The sequence below is a fragment of the Castor canadensis genome, chromosome 4, assembly GCF_047511655.1.
Source record: "Castor canadensis chromosome 4, mCasCan1.hap1v2, whole genome shotgun sequence".
Classification (NCBI taxonomy): Eukaryota; Metazoa; Chordata; class Mammalia; order Rodentia; family Castoridae; genus Castor; species Castor canadensis.
In genome coordinates, this window is record NC_133389.1 from 68267198 (window position 1) to 68287748 (window position 20551).

General features: G+C 44.4%; 1 protein-coding gene across 2 annotated transcripts in view; it reads right to left on the bottom strand.

The window, feature by feature from the left end:
* The window catches only part of Rab31 (RAB31, member RAS oncogene family), a 136723-nt gene extending 118615 nt beyond the window's left edge, over window positions 1–18108 (bottom strand). For both annotated transcript variants that reach the window (XM_020186817.2, XM_020186819.2), the window contains exon 1: window positions 17950–18108. In XM_020186817.2, coding sequence (XP_020042406.1) covers window positions 17950–17988 — 39 coding nt within the window. In that variant the 5' untranslated portion in view covers window positions 17989–18108. The remainder of the gene's footprint in view (window positions 1–17949) is intronic.
* Window positions 18109–20551: the final 2443 nt, after the last annotated feature.

Sequence of the window (20551 nt, forward strand, 5' to 3'; positions counted from 1 at the left end):
AACCCAGATCTCAATGAGAAACCTTAACTATGCTGGACAATAATTCAGATACCTTCCAAATGAGTACCTAGGGAAAGAAATAGGAGAGACAATTTCCCTTTCTAGGTAGGGTCTGCCACCCCTTGTCAGCTTGAAGCAGATACTGAAGTTGGATCATCCCCCTTTAGCAAACCCCCAAAAACCAGAATTGTTTGGAATATTGTCTCTCAGGGAGAGTTTGAGGCAGGCTAGAAGAAGGGACAGTCTAGGGCTCATGCAGGTTGCCTGGGGATGAAAGAAGGGAAAGTTTGGGCTCATGCAGGTTTCTTGGGGATGGACCAGACCACCCTCACCTGGCTGGGAACTGACCATACCCCTCCCCACTCATTCATTATTGGGTGGGAACCTCCTTGCTGGCCCTCCCCTGGGATAGTGTAGGTTTTAAAGGCATCTAAAAAAGAAAAGCCTTCTCACTCTGACAGCAGACTCCACCTGCACCCACCATGCCCATTTCTTCTTCTTCCCTTTCCTCACCTGACAGAATGGGTGATTCCCCTTTTCTCAATAAAATTATCCTACTTCACCCCATCCATGTGCTCTGCTTGGATTTTTCCATTTGGAGCACAAAAACCAGGATCTTCTGATCAGACTGCAGCAGCAGGGTTAACATTTGGACTAAAAGGATAGTATCTCCTAACAGTGAGCTTTTCTACCCTAAATCAACATATTCTAAAAGAAAGTACCTTGCAGATTCTCAAACATCTATCACCCATGTCAACTAAGGAGACTAGGTGTTTGAGAATCCTGAATTAGTTCCAAAACATATGATACAGTTAGAGGTGGGTTGTTAAGACTGCAAAATTTAACACTATCAACAGAACACACTTTCCTTTCTTTCCTTAGCACTCCCCATTACCCAGTTAAGTAGGACACATGATATAGTCACTCTGACCTTGCCCCAGGTGAGAGTAACATCCTTGACATTTAATCAGAATGCCAATAAAAGTCAAGAAACAGGCACTCAGGTTATAAAGACCCTTTAATTAGTAAGATCAACTCATAACCATAACGTCAACATTTTATGACAGTAGCATTATGTGGGTGGAGCATTAAGAGCAAGCTTCTCTGGAGAAGAGTAAAAGTTGAACTCCCCCTGCCCACTTCAGCCAGAACAGAAACCCCAGGAAGAGCCACAGGGGCCTGCACTCCCTGCAACCTCCCACCTGCTCTGGATTAACCAATAAAATCTGTCCCTTCCTACTTTGTGGGCTGCCTCAAAATTCTTTTCATCAAAAGTGTTCAAGCGCCAGTCCTCCTGGGAAAAGGAAACAAGGCATCTAGTCCAGGACCTGAAGCACACTTTACAATCTTCCTCCACCTAGCTCCAATAAGATTCAGGTACAAGGACTGGACTGAAGAATTGTTCATAATAGCCAAATATTGAAAATTACCTGAACATTTATCATTAGAGCACCAATTACCAAATCATGACATACTATGCTGATAGAACAGTATTGTGAGCTACTTAAAAAATAAATAAATAAATGACATCAAGGTATACCTACTACCAAGGAAAAACACTCAAGATTACCTTTAGGAGAAAAAGACTAGAAAGTAATGCACATATATGCCTAAAATATACACAAGCGATCAATACAAGATTAGCGGAGGAAAATCGTTTTATTCTTTTTATTTTTTACTTTTCTGCACTGTTTTTATTCTTTTCAAGTAATAATTAAGTTCCATCATTAAAAACAACTTCAAAAGCCAGGCGCTGGTGGCTCACACCTGCAATCCCAGCAACTTGGGAGGCTGAAATTGGTAGGATTCCAGTTCTGCACCAGCCTGGTCAGGGAGTTCACAAGACCTCATCTCCATGGAAAAACCTGGGCATGGTGGTGCACACCTGTCATCCCAGCTACAGTGGAAGCATAAAATAGGAGGATTACAGTCCACTCCAGCCTGGGCAAAAAGCAAGTCCCAATCTCCAAAACAGCCAAAGCCAAAAGGGCTAGAGGCATGGCTCAAGCAGTAAAGAGGTAAAAAGACTGATCTATTTTCTAAAAGAGCTATTAATTCTCCTTATGGCACAAAAAAGATAACTATGTGAAGTGATGTATGTTAATTAATTTGATTATGGTAAGCATTTCATACTGTATACAAGCATCAAAACATCATGGTGTGAATCTTAAATATATACAGCTGTATTTGTCAATTATACCTCAATAAAGCTAATACAGGAGTTGGGGGAGACTGATCTTAGCAAAACTTTTCTTCATCAGAAATGGAAACAAGTTGGGTAACATAGTTCATGTCTGTAATCCCAGACACTCAATCAAGATTTGATGCCAGACCCAGCAAAAAGTTTTTGAGACCCCCATCTCCATAAGTAGCCAGGCATGGTAGTTTATATCTATAATCCCACCTACTCAGAAGGCAAGGCAAAATCATGAAAAATATCTGAAAAATTAGTAAAGCCAATTTTGGGGGCATGGCTCAAGTGGCAGAGTGCCTGCCTAACAAAGTCAAGCTCAAGGCCCTAACTTCAAACCCAAATCTCTCTCTCTCTGTCTCTGTCTCTCTCTTGCTCTCTCTCTCTCTCTCTCTCTCTCACACACACACACACACACAAACTCCTTTAAGACAAGGTTATTGGGGTATAAAATGGTCTTGATTTCCATCTTTAATTAAGAAAACTTTGCTAAGGTCAGTCTCCCCACCCCCTAGGTTTATTGAGGTATAACTGACAAAAACTGTACCTACTTCAGATGTACCACATGTTGATACAGGTGTACAGTGTGAAATACTTACCACAATCAAGTCAATTAACCTGTTAATTAACCCCACAGTTACCTTTGGGGGTGACTATGAGAATAATTAAGGAGTAGGGGCTACCACAGTGGACTGGCCCTGCTGACCTTTCTCAAGGTCAGACTGATCCTGGACCTCACCTCTTTGCATCTCACAGATGCCCTAAGGAGAGAAACAGTCATCTTTATGTTTCAGAACACCTGACCAGGTCCCTGACATTGTGAGGATTTGCCTCTTTTCCTTCTACAATTTCAAACCTGGCCCAGTTATTCAGTTAAATTATATTTAAAATTGTTTAAATACAAGCCTTTCTCCCTTGTTTTTTTTCTTTTTTGTGGTGCTGGGGATCAAACCCAGGGCCTTGAGCACAATAGGCAGCGCTTTACCACTGAGCACTTCGTGGAACTATTAAAGCTAAAGTTTGCTGTTCAGTAAAGTAATTCTGAGTGCTGGGTTTTGGAATCACACAAAGCTAACTCTGCTCTGAAGCAGAAACCTTGTGCGGTTTCCAGTTCTGAGCTTCACCTTTCTCATCAGGAAGACAGATAACAGAACTCCCCTTACAAGTACTTTAGTGTTGTGAGGTATGGAAAGCACTTACTCAGTACAGTAGGTTAAAGATGACCACAAGCTAGTGTGGTAATGCACACCTATAATCCTACCTAAAACAAGAGGATTGTGAATTCAAGGCTAGCCAGGCCTACAAGGCAAGACTATGTCTCAAAAAAAAAAAAAAAAAAAGAATGACCACAAATTCTTGCTATTTCTTCCATCCAGAGTTTAATTTACTTCCCTTTGCTTCTGGACTGGCCTTAGTGATACTCTTGATCAATAAGGTAGCAGAAACATTCTGGGGTCTATGAGGCAGGACTTAAGAATCCTTTTAGCTACCACCCACCCAGGCATTTGTGGAAGGAGCCAGCATCATGCAATGAACAAGTCTGACATACAAGCCAACTGGATAAGGAGGCCACGTGAACAGAGATGCCTGACTTGCTGCCCAGGCAAATCATGTGAGTGCAAGCCTTTAGGTGGCCCTGGCCCCAGCTGTCATCAGACAGAAACTGCATGAGCTACACCAAGTGAGAATTGCCCATGTGAGTGCAGTAACCCAAGACTCTGAAACTGGGAGTGGGTGTTACACAGCAGTTCACCTGTGAATCTCTCAGCAGTTATTCTCAGCACATGTCCACTACTGTGGTTCCAGGATGTTACATTTCAATAGTCTACAGTGATTACAAGCTCATCAAGGAGTACAATGACATCCTTCTTAATCACAGGGATTTCTCAAGTACTTCCTTGAGTGGAAAAAAGGGAGAGAGTTCTGGTTTTGACTTTCAGCTATGTGCCAGTCTTTCCCAACCACCAGGGACTCGCCAAGACCCACCGTAGGAGCCAAGGCAAATTATTATAGTGCTTATGCGCTTATACTACTGTTTTTCCTTCACCCATGGATATTTTTAATAAAGGACATCTGAAGAAGGCACCTGTAGAATGTAACTACTTGTCCATAAGTATGAACAGGGATGCCCATATTCAGTTAGTGGCACAAAACAGTTCAAATCAGAAGCAAAGCCCCAAAGCAAGTAAAATGTGTATCATACAAGTCACACCCAAGTAGCCTACGCAAATCTACGTATTACATGAACCATCATGTCAGCATTTTAAAATATTTGTTGTGACTGGCTTTAGCCAATGACATTCAAGTTAACATTAGTTTCAATGTACATCACATAAAAATTAAGTTGTCTTACTAAAAATAGTGAGATAAAGTCTAAAAATAATGCCACTCATTTTTTTAAAGAGGTCTTTTTAAAAAAATTGATTTGTCATATTCCTTATAATAGCTACTTATAAAAATGAACTATTTTAGAAGACTTTATTCATATAGTTTAAAAAGCACTTTCATAAACAATGTCTAATGCATTTTTTGCTTTATTTTTCCACCGTCGAACTGTCAAACTGTGGTCTCTGTGGACCATCGGAGAACAATGGGTGTATCTAGGATTTTCAAGGTCATCTATCAGTTGTATGATACCAGAAAAAGTAGCGAAATGGTGAGCTGGAGTCTATTCCAGCAGGAACAGCCTCTGGACAGACACTGGGATGTTCTCAGAACAGTCCTCTACTTTTCCTGTCCAGAGTCCTGCCAGTCCACTGACCCTCGCTGAGGGAACAAAAGCACCCATGAGCCCACAGCCAGTTTCAGTGGTCAGAGCAGGACTTATCAGGTCCTTCAAGATGACTTTTTTAAAGGAAAAAACAGTCCCATGGACTGTTAATGCAGACATTAACTACTTTATTATACAAATATACTCAAATACTAAGAGTACACATAAATTGCTTATGTAATTCTAAAACTACATAACACAGACAAATGTACTAGCTAAATACAGAATAAGCTATAAAGTCAAGGATATTCAATTAACATGATGGATGACATGCTGTGCTCTGGCTGGATTCCAAAGTTACGTGGATCTGGTACCACGTGCATCTACGTCACAGTTTAATTCCCCCATATTCCACACAGCACAGCCTACAGGCAACATTCAGCATCTCCTCCTTCAAAACACAGCCAGAGAGGGGTGTTGCCTACCACATGGCTGCCAGGCTCTGGCAGTCTCTATCACCTGTGGTTCCCTACACCTTTCTGTGATGCATGCCTCACACAGGTGCTAGGGTGAGCTTGATAAAGAGGTGTCACTGGTGAGGGGATGAGCTCAAGTGTGACATATTTTAAGAACTTTTTTAAATGCCACAATGTACCCCCATCCTGCACAAATAAATAAATAAATAAAAGGTGTCACTGCTCTACACAAAAACCTCCAATCGCCTCCCCCATGCCAAAGTCCCAACATGAGCCCACAAGATCCCACAGATCCAGGCAGCAAACCACCAATCTAACCTGCTTCTCCCCCTCCCCTTTCATCCCCCACCCTGCCACCTGCCTGCCTGCCACTCCTCAAGCTCACCAGGAATCCCCCCAACCCAGCCTCCATCCCTTCTGCCTGGAAGTCAATATGGTCTCAGTGGTCTTTATTTAATTGGTCCTTCTCAGTGAGGCTTTTCCAAGACCCCTCCCTAAAGTTATGCCCCCAATCCCCCCTCCTAGGCCCTTGCTTGCTTGCTTTTCCTCCATCTGTCATACTCGGCATCTGTATGCTACTAGAATGTCAGCTCTGTTAAGCCAGGAAACATGATCCCTTTCGTCACCCCTAGAATGATGTCTGCCACCTACTGGGAGTATTGTGTGGCTCCAGGGGATGATTTCTTAGTAACTCTGCCTCTCCGTTTTCTCATTTCCCAGTTTAAATGGGCCTTAAAGTTGTGGCATACAGTTCTGTTACAGACAATGACCCAGAATACAGGATGTGATTTTATTTATTTATTTTTCACAAGACAGCACATTGGGGTTGGGGGCGTAGCTCAGCAGTACAGCACATGTGTAAGACCAAGCAAACAAAAAACCAAGAACACTGAAAGCAGAAATGAACACTCACAGAAAACCTGCCTAACTCTGAGAACATATGGACACACTTAAACCTTTCCTAGACCCCATTTTGAGGAATATGAGCTTCAAGAACAGTGAGAAAGACCACATGCCTGCACCTGCAGAGGTGCCCTCCAGGATGGAGCAGGGCCCAGTTAACAGCCTGCAAAGGTGAAAACAGACTACTACCCCACCGTGACTCAGTCTTTCTCTTATTAGTGGCAGACCTCTCATTTCACCTGCCAGACCAAAATTCAACTTTCAAGACCCTTTGGCCACCTGACCCAAATTTACTTTCTAATGTTATTTTCAGCTTAGCAATTATTCTAGAAAGAACTAATCTGTCAGGCAGCTCCTTGGGCCTGCAGTACATTTTTTCTAGGTTTTAATTTAATTATACAAGTAATATATAGTAACTGAATATTACTATATATAGAATCTATATTTTATATATATAAATTATTTACAAGCCCAAACATGCCCACCCCACACTGACAACCACTTTGGCACTGGAGTCTTCTCAGAACCTTCATCCTGCACAAGACATGCCAGGTGAGTAGAGCCACCCGGTTCACTCCTGCACACTTCCTTCTTCAGCTCTAACCTCATTTTTCCTGGAGTCATTCCTCCAGCTCTCAGCAGGCACCTACAGCCCTCCCTGGCAACCTCCAGACTCTGCCAGCCCTCACTTTGGGACACCTGGCAACCAAGCCTCACATAATATCCCATTGATGGAGTATTGTTTTTATTAACTTTTTCCTCTCATGCCTATCAGAACAAGTGGTTAGTTAGCTGGATACCTCAAGGTCAGAGTCCCTTCTCTTTTGTTACTTGTGCCTACTACATAGTAGCCATGTAACACATCCCTGGTGAAGATTTCTATTTATCCCTCACAGCACCTGGTCCATTACATGTCAATAAAATCCTACCTTAGTTTCATGATACTATGAAATGTGTATTTGGTCTTCATCCCTACTTCCTGGCTCCGGCTTAAAACCCCCAGGCACTCCAAAGCAACAGTGTCTTTTTATGTGTGAGTGAGGTAGTTTCAGGATGGGGCTGGCTGTGTGAAAGACCAAGGCAGGACTCGAGGGTTAAGACTTGTCAGCCCACCCAGCAGCCTCTGAGGAACGGAGAGGGTCTACAGGTTCAGTGGATCACTCATAGCCAATGACGTAACCAATCATGCCCCCATAACGAAGCCTCCAGAGAAACCCAAAGGACAGGGTTGTAGGCTCCCCAAGAGCTGAATCCACGGAGGTTCCTGGAAGGTGGGGCACCTGGAGAAGGCATAGAGACTTTACACCCCTTCTCCCATCCCTTGCCTGTGCATCTCTTCAGCTGTATCCTTTATAATAAACTAGCAAGTGTGTTTCTGAGTTCTCTGAGCCACTCTAGTGAATTAAGTGAACCCAAGTTGGGGGGCACGAGCCCCAATCTTAGCTGATTGGTCAGAAGCATGGGTACAACCTTGTGACTGGCATCTGAAGTGGAGTGGGGGCAGCTTTGGGACTGAGCCTTCAGCCTGTGGGATATGACACTGGTACCAGTGTTAGTAACAAACTGGGTCAGAGACACCTAGCAGGTGTGTATTGCTGCAGTATTTCCTGCTTTCTTAGTGTGAGGGAAAACCCCCCAGCAACTCCTGGTATTAGTGAGAATATAGTGGGAGCTTGGGTTTCCCCCCTTCATCCTCACAACTCTATTCAGATCCCTTTTTGTTGTGTATGTGACTAAAACTCTACACGACTCAGGGAATGCCTGAGCTATTCTCTAAGGCTGAGCCTGGCCGAGTCTGGCAGCAACTCCAGCAGCATCTTGCCACACCCCGCTGTTTGCTGAGCACCCTGGCATGACATATCAGCAGTCCCACAGAATAAGGACAGTGACAAGCAGGCTAGACCCATCTTCCTGTAAGAGCTCAACCCTCACTGCCTCTCCCAGGGAGGACACACCAATGATCCTTCACAAGAAAACAAGTTAAAGTGATGGAAGAAAATGAACCTGATATCAGGAAAACACAGACCCACTGCAAAAGAAAGACAGCAGTGGTGAGTTTGATGTTGGTCAAAAAAATAAAAAGTGGTCATCTGAGCATGGAACAAGGGACAGGGAAAGGAAGGTGGCAAACAAGGTGGTGAGTCAAAAGCTAAAGGCAGGAAGGTACCTTCTCTGTGATTCAGGAGGCAAACTAATGAAAGAGGAAATCCATTTGGATGCTGGAAGTCAGTGTAAGTACAAATCATCACAGACAAGGGAAGCTAAGGCATTACCCCATTTCCCTCACCTTGTAACCTAAAGCTACAATCGGTATCTATCATTTCACTTTTTAATCATGTCCTCTACCTCATAATTTACAATTTTAATTACAACGAGTACATATTACTTTTATTACATTATGGTCTGAATGCTCGTGTCTCCTCAAAATTCTTATATTGAAATCCTTGCCCCTCGGTGATGGCACTAGGCACCAGGGGCTTTGGGAGGCCATTATGACATGAGGGTGGATCCCTCACAAAATGAGTTAGTTCTTTTTATAAAAGTGGCCCTAGGGAGCTCTCGAACACTTTCTGTCATATGAAGATACAGTCAGAAGACAGGGGTCTACAGCCTGCTACATGACCAAAGAGATCCCTCACTAGAATCCTCATGCTGGCACCCTAATCTCACACTTCCTGCCTCAGAGCTGTGAGAAGTAAATGTGTTGTTTATAACACACAGGTATGTTACTCTGTTCTAGAAACCAAAACATACTAAGATACAATTAAAAATTACCTTTTTAGAATTATAAAAAAGTTTAGAAAATATTTTAGCTCCTAAAATAAGGGATAAGCTTATCAAGTATGTAGTATTGATGCTATGAGACAGATGTTCTTTAAAAAAAAAAATAGACTATTAAACTTGCCATAAATGTAAATACCTTTGTCAATAGTTTGATCATGAAAACAACCCAGGAATGCTCTGTTCTTTACTCTTTCCAGAAAAGGGCTAGTTTTATGTGGTGCTCTGTGCACTTGTGTGTGCATGCATGCATGCACGTGTGCTCTCCTCGCTCCTTCCTCCTTCTCTCCCTTTCCCTTTCCCTCTCTCACTCTGCCTTCCTTCCCAAAGAAAGAGAAAAGTTCTTGACAGAGGTGCTTTCGTGTGTGTGGTACTAGAATTTGAACTCAGGACCTCACTCTTGGTGGGCAGGTGCTCTACCACTTAAGCCACTCTGCCAGCCTGTTTTCGTGTTGGATATTTTCAAGATAGGGTCTCACAAACAATTTGCCTGGGACTGGCTTTGAACCGTGATCCTCCTGATCTCTGTCTCCTGAGTAACTAGTATTGCAGGCATGAGCCACCCACGTCCGGTGCTTTCAGGATAATCTTTTGTGCAGATCCTAGGTAGGATGCTGATTCCATGCAGGCAGAAAAGGGGGTGATACTGAAGAATTTAGATGTCTTTTTCTTCCAGAAAAGCAAATACTTTGATATAAAGGGATCTAGCTTTCTTTGGTATCATGTTCAAAGAAGAGAAAATAAAGGGGAAATCATTTCCCTCTTTTGTGGTTTGAATATGAATTGTCCCCCAAAAAGGCTCATATATTGAAGGCTTGGTGCCTCGCTGGTGGATGCAGATCATTGAGAGGACCCAGTCATTAGGGCTTTGACCTAATCAATGGATTAATCCACTGACGGGTTCATAATCTGATGACCTAGTTAGAGGAAGGAGGTCACTGGAGTTATATCCTTCAGGGATGTATCTTTTTCTAGATTCCTTTGTATATCTTTCTGCTTCCTGACCACCATTCAGTAAGCAGTTCTGCTCCATCATGCCCTTCAGCCATGATGCTCTGCTTCATCACAGGCACCAAAAGCAAGAAAATACTTTAGACAAACATTCATGGAAACAGGATTCCACACTGATACAATGGTTAAATTCCACTTTTCTTTTCCTTATTCCTGCTGACGAAGTTAGACATTGAGAAAGATAGCTGTGGCCGCCCCCAGGACACACACTCCTCTCAGCAGCTCAGCTGACAGTTATGCCACAGGCAGAAGCCAAAGAACCAGAGTTAACCTCTAGCAAAACGAGAGGCCAATGTTTCCACCCTGGTCCCTGACAAAAACTGAACTTACCCAATTGCCCACCACCCTGCTCCCACCTTCCTGGGGCTCCCAGGTCCCTGCTTTAGTTGATTTTCTTGTGTGCTTTGCATACAGCACATACCACATTTGAACAGACCATATGCAGGCAAAGCACCCTAATCCAAAAGCATGAGATCTGAAATGCTTAAAAATCTGCAACTTTTTGATCACCATCATGACACTCCACAAGTTTTAGATTTTGGAGCATCTTAGATACCATATTTTTGGATTAAGAATGCTCAATCAGTAAAGTCTATGCATATATTTCAAAATTAAAAAAAAAAAACTCCAAAATCTGAAACACCTCTGGCCCCAAGCTTTCAGGTAAGGATGCTGAGCCTCTAATTATTTTCCCCACCTTCCTGGTAAAATGTAGGCTCCACATGACCAAAGTCCTGTGTCTATTTCACCGCCTACCACTCAAATAAGAACTATTTGAGTGAATACCATAAAGACAAGTGGAAGAACATTTTAATTTTATAAATGATCAAATAAAAACTAAGACTACTAAACACCACCATGTTGTATTCTCAACCAAAACACACAGACTGAAAGACACAGAGATAGATCTTGGAACTTTCTACAAGACAAGTGTTCTGGATTCTTTGAAAATGCTAGTGTTGGAGGGAACTGTTTTAGATGAAAAGTGACCTAAGAACATCACAACTAAATGTGACCCACGACCTCTGACTAGACTCTGGAAGCTTTTAAACAGCTGTACAAGGTTATTTCAGGGATAACTGAAAATATCTGAATATGGACTATGTTTGATACGATAACTGTAGCTATGCTCAATTTCTGAGTGACATAATGGTACTGTGATTGTGTAGACAAATGCCCTTTACCCTAAAAGACACAGACTGGAGGACCGGGGTAGGGGGCATGGCTCTAGCCATGCCTACCTAGCAAGCATTAGGCCCTGAGTTCAAGCCCCAGTATAGCCAAAAACACACACAAAAAACACACATTCTGGAATATTTAGGAGTGAAGGCTCTTGTCTGCAACTTACTTTCAAGTGTATTGTTTATATACATTAGAGAGAAAGAGTACATAAAGGAGGAGTGGCAAAATGTTATCCCTGCTGAATGCAGAGGCAAAGTATACAGATGTTCACAGTCGTCCCCCACAGGTAAGTGGGGGTCCCAGTAGATACCTGAAACCCCAGATAGTACTTATTACTGTACATACTGTTTTCTCCTGTTTTATCTATGATAAAGTTTAACTTATAAATAAGAACAGCGAGAGATTATCAACATTAATAAAACAATTACAACAACACTGTAATAAAATCTATGTAAATCTCTCTCTCACAAAATATCTAATACTGGACTCACCCTTCTCCTTGTGATGATGTGAGATGACACCTAAGAAAACGCCTCATGACTTCTCTCTGGCATACATGACTTGCCCACATTAATACTTCTGTGCTTTGGGGTCACTAGTAAGTAAAATACGACTGTGTCAAGAAGCCCACTGAGTGGCTAACTGGCTAGCAGCACTCACAGCATAGATAAGTGATTCATGCCCAAAGGAAGAGGGGCAGGGCGAGATTTCCTCCCACCACGCACCACAACATGCAATTTAAAACTTACTAATTCCGCTAGGTGTGGTGGAACGTGCCTGTCATCTAGCACTCAGGAGGATAAGGTAGGAGGGTAGCAAGTTCAAGGCTAGCCCAGGTGACATAGCAAGACCCTATCTCAAGAAGCTAAAACAACAGTATGAATTCTTTATTTTTTGAATTTTCCATTTAATATTTTCAGACCTCAGTTGACTGTGAGTGAAGGAAACAGTGAATAAGGGTTGGGGGTGAATACTATACAATTCTTTTAACTACTTTGTAAGTTTGAAATTTTTTCAAAATAAAGCACAGGGGAAGGGAACACGCAGAAGGGTTGGTGCTGTGGTGTGATGACTGATACTGACTGTCATCCACCTTGTTAGACGTGAGAACAGAATGTTCTTGCTCAAGGTCTGTTTTCAGTACCTACTGAGGCCAACTCTTCTGAAGATAGAAAGTGGGCAAGGTGGGTCCTGGCCCATTTGGAGTAGAGAGGGAACTAGCTGGGCAGCAAGGAAAGCTGCGTGCACAGGAAGGGGTATCCATGGACCATGCCGAGGTGTCACACAAAGCAGTGGGAGGTCATAAAATTAAATGAAATACAGTGGAAGCCAGAAAGGGGGGATCTGAGAAGGTCTTTTGGAATAGAAAGGATCTGAACAGGGCCTGACTATAGGCTCTGACAAGAGAAGAGAGGGAGTATAGACTCCAGGTTCTGGTCTTCCACTCCCTGCCTGATCCCTCTTCCACTGCCTCTCTAGCAAGGCACCTTTTATTGTGAATTGCTGTCCCTCCATGTTTTCTCCACCAAATTTTGATGCAGCCAGAGAATCAATGGCATGCTCTTTGACCCTTCAAGTCACCAGAATCATGAATCAAATAAACCTCCTTATTTTCTAAAGTATCAAGCCTGAGGTATTTTGTTACAGCAACAGAAAACAGACTAAGACAGTTACCTAGCCCAAGCCACTATTCCATGCATTAGAACACAATAATTTTAACAAATTTATACTGCTTTATTGGATGCTCTAGATAATAAGAAGCTTCCTATCACCCAAAGGAGTTCATTTGAGGTTGTACAACCCTTGATTGTTCTGCTTTATGTTAAGCAGAAACCTGTTGCTTCTCAGGTCCTAGTGTCCTTGGGACCACAGAGCCCTTCTACATGCAGCCCTGCACAAATCTGAAATCCCCCCTGCCCAGATGTCTCACTAAATCCGAAGTATGTGACTACTCTTTGATGAGCCACCATACAGATGCTAGAAAAGGCCAAGAGATGTTTCTATAAGCTGCTTACAGAGGCAGAGAAGCCCTCAGTTGTCCCTTACTCACTCAGCTGTTGAGTAAGTGGCAGAAATCTCTAAATTGTTGTCAAGACAACCAAAGTACAAATATAAATGCCTTGGGATTCCAACCAGAAGCAGTTTTTAAGTGCACACACACATACGTGGAGGAAATAATAAAGACCTTCCTCCTCCTCCTCATTCCCCCCTTCTTCCCTCCCCTACTTTTGTCACATGGTGATGGGTGTTAAAAATGCATACTGGGAAAGTTTCCACCTTTGAGGTTGAAACAGCTGCTGCCTCAATATTATTTCTGTTAGTTATACTTTGTGCTGGTTTTCTGGGTGTTGTTTTTAAGTCACATGTTTACTAATACCAGTTCAGATTCCATTGTGGTATGACTGGAAGACTGAGACTCATGGGTTCCTGAGTGTCCACTGACTCCTATCCAGTGTGCTTTCCCTGGTCAAACACATCCCTCAGCATGGTTAGCTTCCAGTCTGCTTGGTTACCCCAAGAAAGGACATTCACGAAGTTTGCTCCACTGTCCCCTTGTGAAATAAACTGAGAAAGTCCACACCTGAAAAAATGCAAGTAAAGAATTTATAAAAGGTAACATAAATAAGCTTCATGCTGTTGAACACTAATATTCACAGAATGTTCCATAGGCCACTGCCAATTCCGTCTGGAAGCACTCACCAAAAGTAAGACTGCATATTCCTAACAAGCCAAGAGAATGGAGCATCAGGGTTCTGAAATGTGGATGGATATACATGCCACCTGGCCCCCCATCAGTTCCACCTGCTGTAAATGATCCTAATGTCAGGAGACAGAACCTCCAACCTCAGGGCAGGAGCAGGAAACTGCAGTGAAGAGTCATCAGCAACAAGCCTGGTATAAAAGTATGCACTGCCTAAGCCTAAAACAGCCGGGACCTTAACTGGGCAGCATGTTCCCAAGCAATCACTGTTCAAGTGACCAGGAACAGAAAGCCTAGCCAAGCCTCTCAGTGAGACAGAAAGACTCTGCTTCATACATTGTCATCTTCTGGGCAAATGAAGGTGTAACTGCCAGCATCTTGATCACGCTAAGGCTTCAGGGAGGTGTGGCATCACTAAAAACCAGGCAGCTGAGTGTCAACTGCATGCAGAACTTCATCCAGAAAAGACAGACCTCCCTACAGAAAGAACAAAGGAGCCTGTCCTATTAAAAATCTGAAAGGACTTGTGAACACAGAATTGACTCCTTCTTCCATCCACTGACCCGCAGGTCTCTCAAGTGGAGTCAGAACACAGGGGAAGTTAAAATGGCCTTGACCTTTCTCAATTCTATCTAGCCCAGAAAATCAGTCTATCTGGATGAGCAGACAGAAATACAATCTGTCACACATATCTGGCTCAGGAAAGGAACAGTCAAACCAGGTGACTTAACAAGTAGTACTTGGTATGGATAAGATCATTTGCACTTTCAAATAAAATATCTTCTGACCTCAGTAAGACTAAAACATATAGCTCCCCTCAAAACCAGGAGGCCACAAATGTGGTGTGATGTGACTGTAATTTCAAAGCTTCCATATGCCCAGGAATCACTTCTTTTTCGGCTTTGGCACTGTTCTCCCTCTTCAAATTCAAATTCCTCTTCACAGAGCCAGCACAAACAAAGAGCAAGCAAAGTGAGACCTGACTTCCAAGGAGCCACTGATAGAGTGTCTTCCATTCTTGGCGATGAAGAGAAAAAGAAGTGAAGAGATTCTCTTCAGTTTCTTCATCTTCCAGGTTGGTTCATTGTCACCCTGGCCTCACAGATTAGCAGGATATGGTACTACCTATCTTAAAAGATCATCTGGTATAGTTCCCTGCCTTAAAAAGGAAGATGATATTATGTCCATTTTACAAATGATGCAACAGAGTTACTCATCCAAAACTGCACATCTAGTTAGAGGGAAGCACAGGGGACCCAGATTTCTTGCCTCCTGATTACTGTCCTTGTAGAAAGATATAGAAACTTGTCACTAAGTATTAAAATCGAAAATAAAGAGACAAGCTAGAGTAGGAGCCTGTGCCATATAAGTAGATAAGGAGGGAGAAAGTGTCCAAAAGTAAAAGAAAGAATAAAAAGAACAACAGTGTTTCCTATTTCACTGCTTGCCAAGGCCAGTTGTGACACAACAGCTGTCAAAGCTGCCCCTTGATTCTTTAGAACAGGGCATTTCTTCTAAGCTTTTAAAGGCCTTTCTGAAGCTGAAATGGCTTCTGAGGAAGCATGAGATTCCTGGAATTTAGGTCTGGACTATATTGAACAGCGTGGCACACATGAGACCCAATCCAGTAACACCAAAAGGTCAACAGAGAAAGCCCAGAACTGTATCCTACCCAGATGCTGGCCAGGCTGGGCAAGTCCCCGGAGCCTGTGCTGGGGACTACTGGGGAAAGAGAGGGCCTTTGCCAGGCCCTCTGGAAATCTCAATCAACCAGATTAACTGGTTAGTGTAAGTCAACATTTTGGCAGATGACAGTGGTGGGAGACAGTTAGGAGAACATCTTTCTGAAGTCTAGACATGCCTTTGCCCTATACAATTCAATCCTAATCTACAACCATCTCCTCTTTAGGAAGTTCGTGTACATCCATCTTGACAGACCAGTTAGCTTACCTTTTGATTGTCTCACAATCTACCCTTTCCCAGCTCTTTAATGCAGGAAAGGGTTTTCTTGGGGACACCAGACTTGAAAACAATGTTGGAGGTATACCAGGCAGCAATGCCAAAGGCTGAGTGAACAAAACATGGCTTAAGAGCAGCTCTTCTTTTGGAAGAACTCTGGTACTTGATGTGGACATCCCCAAGGAACTCTCTACATATTATCTGAATTCACAGGGGCACTTTTCTTTTTTTTTTTTTTTCTTTTTTTTTTTACAGGTTTTTAAAATAACCTTTATTTTTTTTAAGTTAACATGTGCATTACAAGAAACAAATACACGAAGCAAAGGACAAAATCATCCATAGCCACAAGCAGTTGGAATGTCCTAAATCCTGTGGGTACACACAATGATCCATTTTAGGTAACTGAGATCATATGGTCTGTGTCATGCTTTTCCACACACTGTGAATATTCACCAACTCAGAATCCCAAAGCTACATGAATATTTTGATAACCAAGAATACACTACACCAACTCAATCTGTTAGGAAAAAATTGTAATCCTGCCTTCCTTGGGAAGAAAAATTTCACTGACAGACATGGCAACAGGCCTCTCTCTAGACAGAATCATTGGCAGGGTTACAATACAGCATTCCCTTAATGCTACATTTACAGTGAGACATAAAGCAACAGAATACACTAACCATAGTTTCTAAGACAGGTCTTTATCATATCTATACAATCAAAATATTAACAAGATGGCATGTTCCCAATGAATTAATGTATCTCTATAGTACAGTCAGAACATACATACACATCAGTGGCTCTCATCAAACTGTAAATCTGAGCACACCTGCACATAACTCTCCATGTAGGCTTCTTTGGCCACTCTGCTGCCCGACTAATGAACAAGTACTACTCACATTGCTCAGAGGTGGTGACAATTTCATGTTCAAGAAGCATCTTTTCTGTTGATCATAACCTATTTACAGGTTGGCTAATTCACTAACTCTACTTTTTACCCATACACTGTCACCTCAGGACATCTATAAAGCTCAGAGGTTGTGTATCCATGAAATCTGTGCACAATAAACACAAGTACTTTACCTAAAATGCACATATGGGCTTTGGTTATAATTAAGATCCATCTTCTAGATGTGCAGACACTAGCAAAGAGCCCTCCCTCACCCCTCCAGTGACTAACTTCAGGAAGACACTGGCTCCAAGAGGTGGATTAATAAAGGTCACTTTTTCTAAAAACTAACAAAAGGACATTTATTTACGTAGGGATTATTCCCTACTTCTAACATACTTTGGGCATTAGGACTCATACGGGGCACTTCTCGAGGGGCAGATCCGCCACTAGCCTTAGACTGGAGCCGGCTTCTTTGTTTCTGGTGGCTCCATGGTTTCTTCTGGCCGAGAAGGACGGGGTTTGGAGGGGAAGTGGCGGCGGGGGTTGGGCAGGGGAGGTTTTTCTATCCTCAGCACGAAGTCTGCCGGGCTACCCAATCCACAGTACTTTCTTTCCTGGCCTTCCAGCCTGGCCATGCCCCGGCTTCCTCGCCCTCAGCAGGGCTTTTTATACAACTATAAATATATATATATATATACATATTCATAATAAGTGACTAAACCTACTGCCCGGGAGGCAAGTCAGAACGGCGCTTGGCTGAGTAACTTCAACACTCGGCCAGAAGGAAATTACCAAAACGCGGACGACACCCTCGGGGTCGCGGCGATGACCAGGCACGCGGCCGCCGTCCCGGTCCCGGTCCCGGCCGAGGGTCCCCGCGCCGTGCGGGCAGCCAGGCAAAGCCGGGGCGGCCGAGGGACGCGGAAGGAAAGAGTGTCCGGTCAGGGACCCGGGGAGCCAGCAGCAGGCAGCTGCGGACGGGGACCGCGGGACCGACCTCAGGCCGGGAGCAGGCGGGAGGGAGGAAGGATCGAAGGCCGCAGGACCAGGGCGGCGCGGGGACAAAGGGGCGCCAGGCCGAGGGGCGCCCAGGACCGGGGGCGCGCGGCCGAGGGGCCCCGGCGGATGGCGGCCAGGACTCACCCCGAGAAGACACACTTTGAGCTCCCTTATCGCCATCATGTGCTCGGGGCCGGTCCGGGCCGGGGCTCAGCAGCATCGTCCGCGCCGCGCCCAGCCTGCGTCCCGCCCTCTCCCCGCGTCGCCCGGCCCGCGGGCGGAACCGCCGCCGCTATTTCTGGGCCGCGCCGGCCGCGGTCGGTCACGTGCGCCGGCGGCCCCTCCCGGACGCGGGGCCGCCTCACTCCCGCTCCCTCCGCGCCAGCGCGGCGGCCGCCCCCCTGCCGCCCGGCCCAGCGTCACCCCGAAATGCCCCGGTGAGGCGACACCTGGCATGGGCGAGCCCGGCCCGCGACCCACTACCCACCACTACCCAGAGTGGTGCCCCCATTAAGTGGGAGTCAAGCCACTGAAGGAGCAGCACCGAAGAGCCAGCCTGCAGTTGCCCCTCCTAATAGTGGGGTTGCAAGGGGCTTGCTGTGGCGCCTCACTCCCAGCCCTAAGTTCATGTCTGTAGGCAGCTGAAGCAGTGGACTGGTTTTCCCTCCAAAACTGGCAAGTCAGGGTATGCTGGAGAGGACCCTCCCTGGCTTGGTATAGAACTTGTGTGGGCAGGAACCCGGCCCTCAGAAGGAAAGCTAGAAAGTGGAGCTCCCCACCATCCTTCGGCAGCCCCGTGAGCTACAAAAATCATAAGGCTGAGACTTCAGCCATGTATGGCCTGGTGTACCTCACCAGCTCAGATAACTCCAGGGGTTACTGCAACAGAAATGTCAGCCTTTGAATGTAATCTGAATCAATTCACTGGCATATCAGATTCGAAATCTTTTTTTTTTTTTTTTTTTGACAACCTAGTTTTAACACACTTCATTCACCATCTCCACCTCTCAGGCCTCTCTCCACATTTAATGCACGGCCTTTCCATTCTCCCTGCAGTCCCACTGGCTTTGCTCCTAGTGAAGCTAGGTTAAACAGTACCAGAGTAGCTGGATGCAATGGAGACATCCAAAGCAAAGCTTCCAGAGAAAACAGTCCTAGGCCCTGGAGTCAAAACAGGCCCCAAGACAGACAAATAACAGATTCCCCAGAGCAGCAGGTGCAGTTTGTGGAGAGCTACTTATCTGGACAAAATTAATCAAAGAGTAGCCCTGTCTGGTCAAATACAGGTCCTACTTAACTTCTCCATTCTGTCAATATCCATCCTTGATTCGATATCCAAAGTAGACAGTCTTCTCTGTGGGCAGGGTGAAGAGACCTGCCCAGCACTGCTCTGCCCCAGTAGAACACCCCAACTGTGCTCAGATCTGCTGAACCCCGAACAACTGCTACACAGCTGCAGAGATGCTTGGCCAAGGCCTTCCCAGGTTTTCACTGGCTCCAGCACAAGTAGGGCTTCACTCTCCATACAGAAGTGAGTCCCTTTGGCTTTTCTAATAACTTTCCCCAAAGCCAGTGGAACTAGGGTGGAAGAAGCATTTTCCATTCTCTACTTCCTTTGGAGTGAGTGGGAATTTGAGGACAGAGCCACACCCAGGCAGAAAGGAAAAAACTTCTGCTGCTTTGTTCTTTTTCATCATTTCTCTCAGTCTGCCCTCTTCTCCACTTGCCTGATTGTCTGAGATGCTTGCATGGTTTCTAGGCTTCCCTGAGGGCTCCCTATCCAAGCCTTGCCTCCCAGAAATTCACCTAGCCTGTTTGTCTTCTCCTCACTGCCACTAAAAATTACCTCCCTTGCATCTCATTATGATCAAGGTTTGCTCTCTGCTTTACAAGGTGGCAGTTCTAGTATGTCAAGTAGACCATGTTCATGGGTTTACATCCCCTCCGCAGCTAGGTTACCCCTAGAGACTTCACATGTCTCATGGAAACCAGATCCCCATGATCAAGCCATGGCAGCGCATAGAGCTCTAGCTCAAAGGCAAGATGGCTGCATGAAACATCTTTTAGGAATGGCAGGTCTTGTAAAAGCATAATGTTCTCTGTCCTTATACTCTATGTTTACTTTACTAAGGACTCATTGTATTAGTCAGGATTTCCTCACTATCATAAGGCAGGTTAACTTATAAGAAATAAATAGCTCACAGTTTGGGAGGTTGTAAGTCCAAACTGTGTAGCACAGGCCATGGTCTGGCCAGCTCTAGAGAGAACAATAGGGTGGATGGTGAGTACAAGAGTACATGTGAGAGGAGTTTTTTCTGCATCTCAAGAGTTCCTGATGCAGGAAGCCAGAGAGCAATTCAAGGGTCAGGCTCACTCTTACTACAGTTCACTCCAGAGAGAGCTTCCTTATTCCCTTTGGAAGGACCTCAGTGACCTAAGGACCTCCTAATAGGCCCCACCTCTTAAAGGTTCTACCACCTCCCAGTGCTGCCACATTGAGGACCAAGTCTCCCAAAATACGAACTTTTGGTGGACATACCAGAACTATATCCAAACCATAGCACCCAACCTGACTCTTTTGGAATGTTTTGCAAAAATGAACATGTTCTAATATAACTTAAGCAGGATAAAAATGCAATGATATATAACTGACAATTTGTCAAATAAAAAGAATTTGTAAGTTTTACTTATGAGGACTTTGTAAAATGAAAAGTCATTGCACTAAATCAGGCCCACTTTTCTGCTG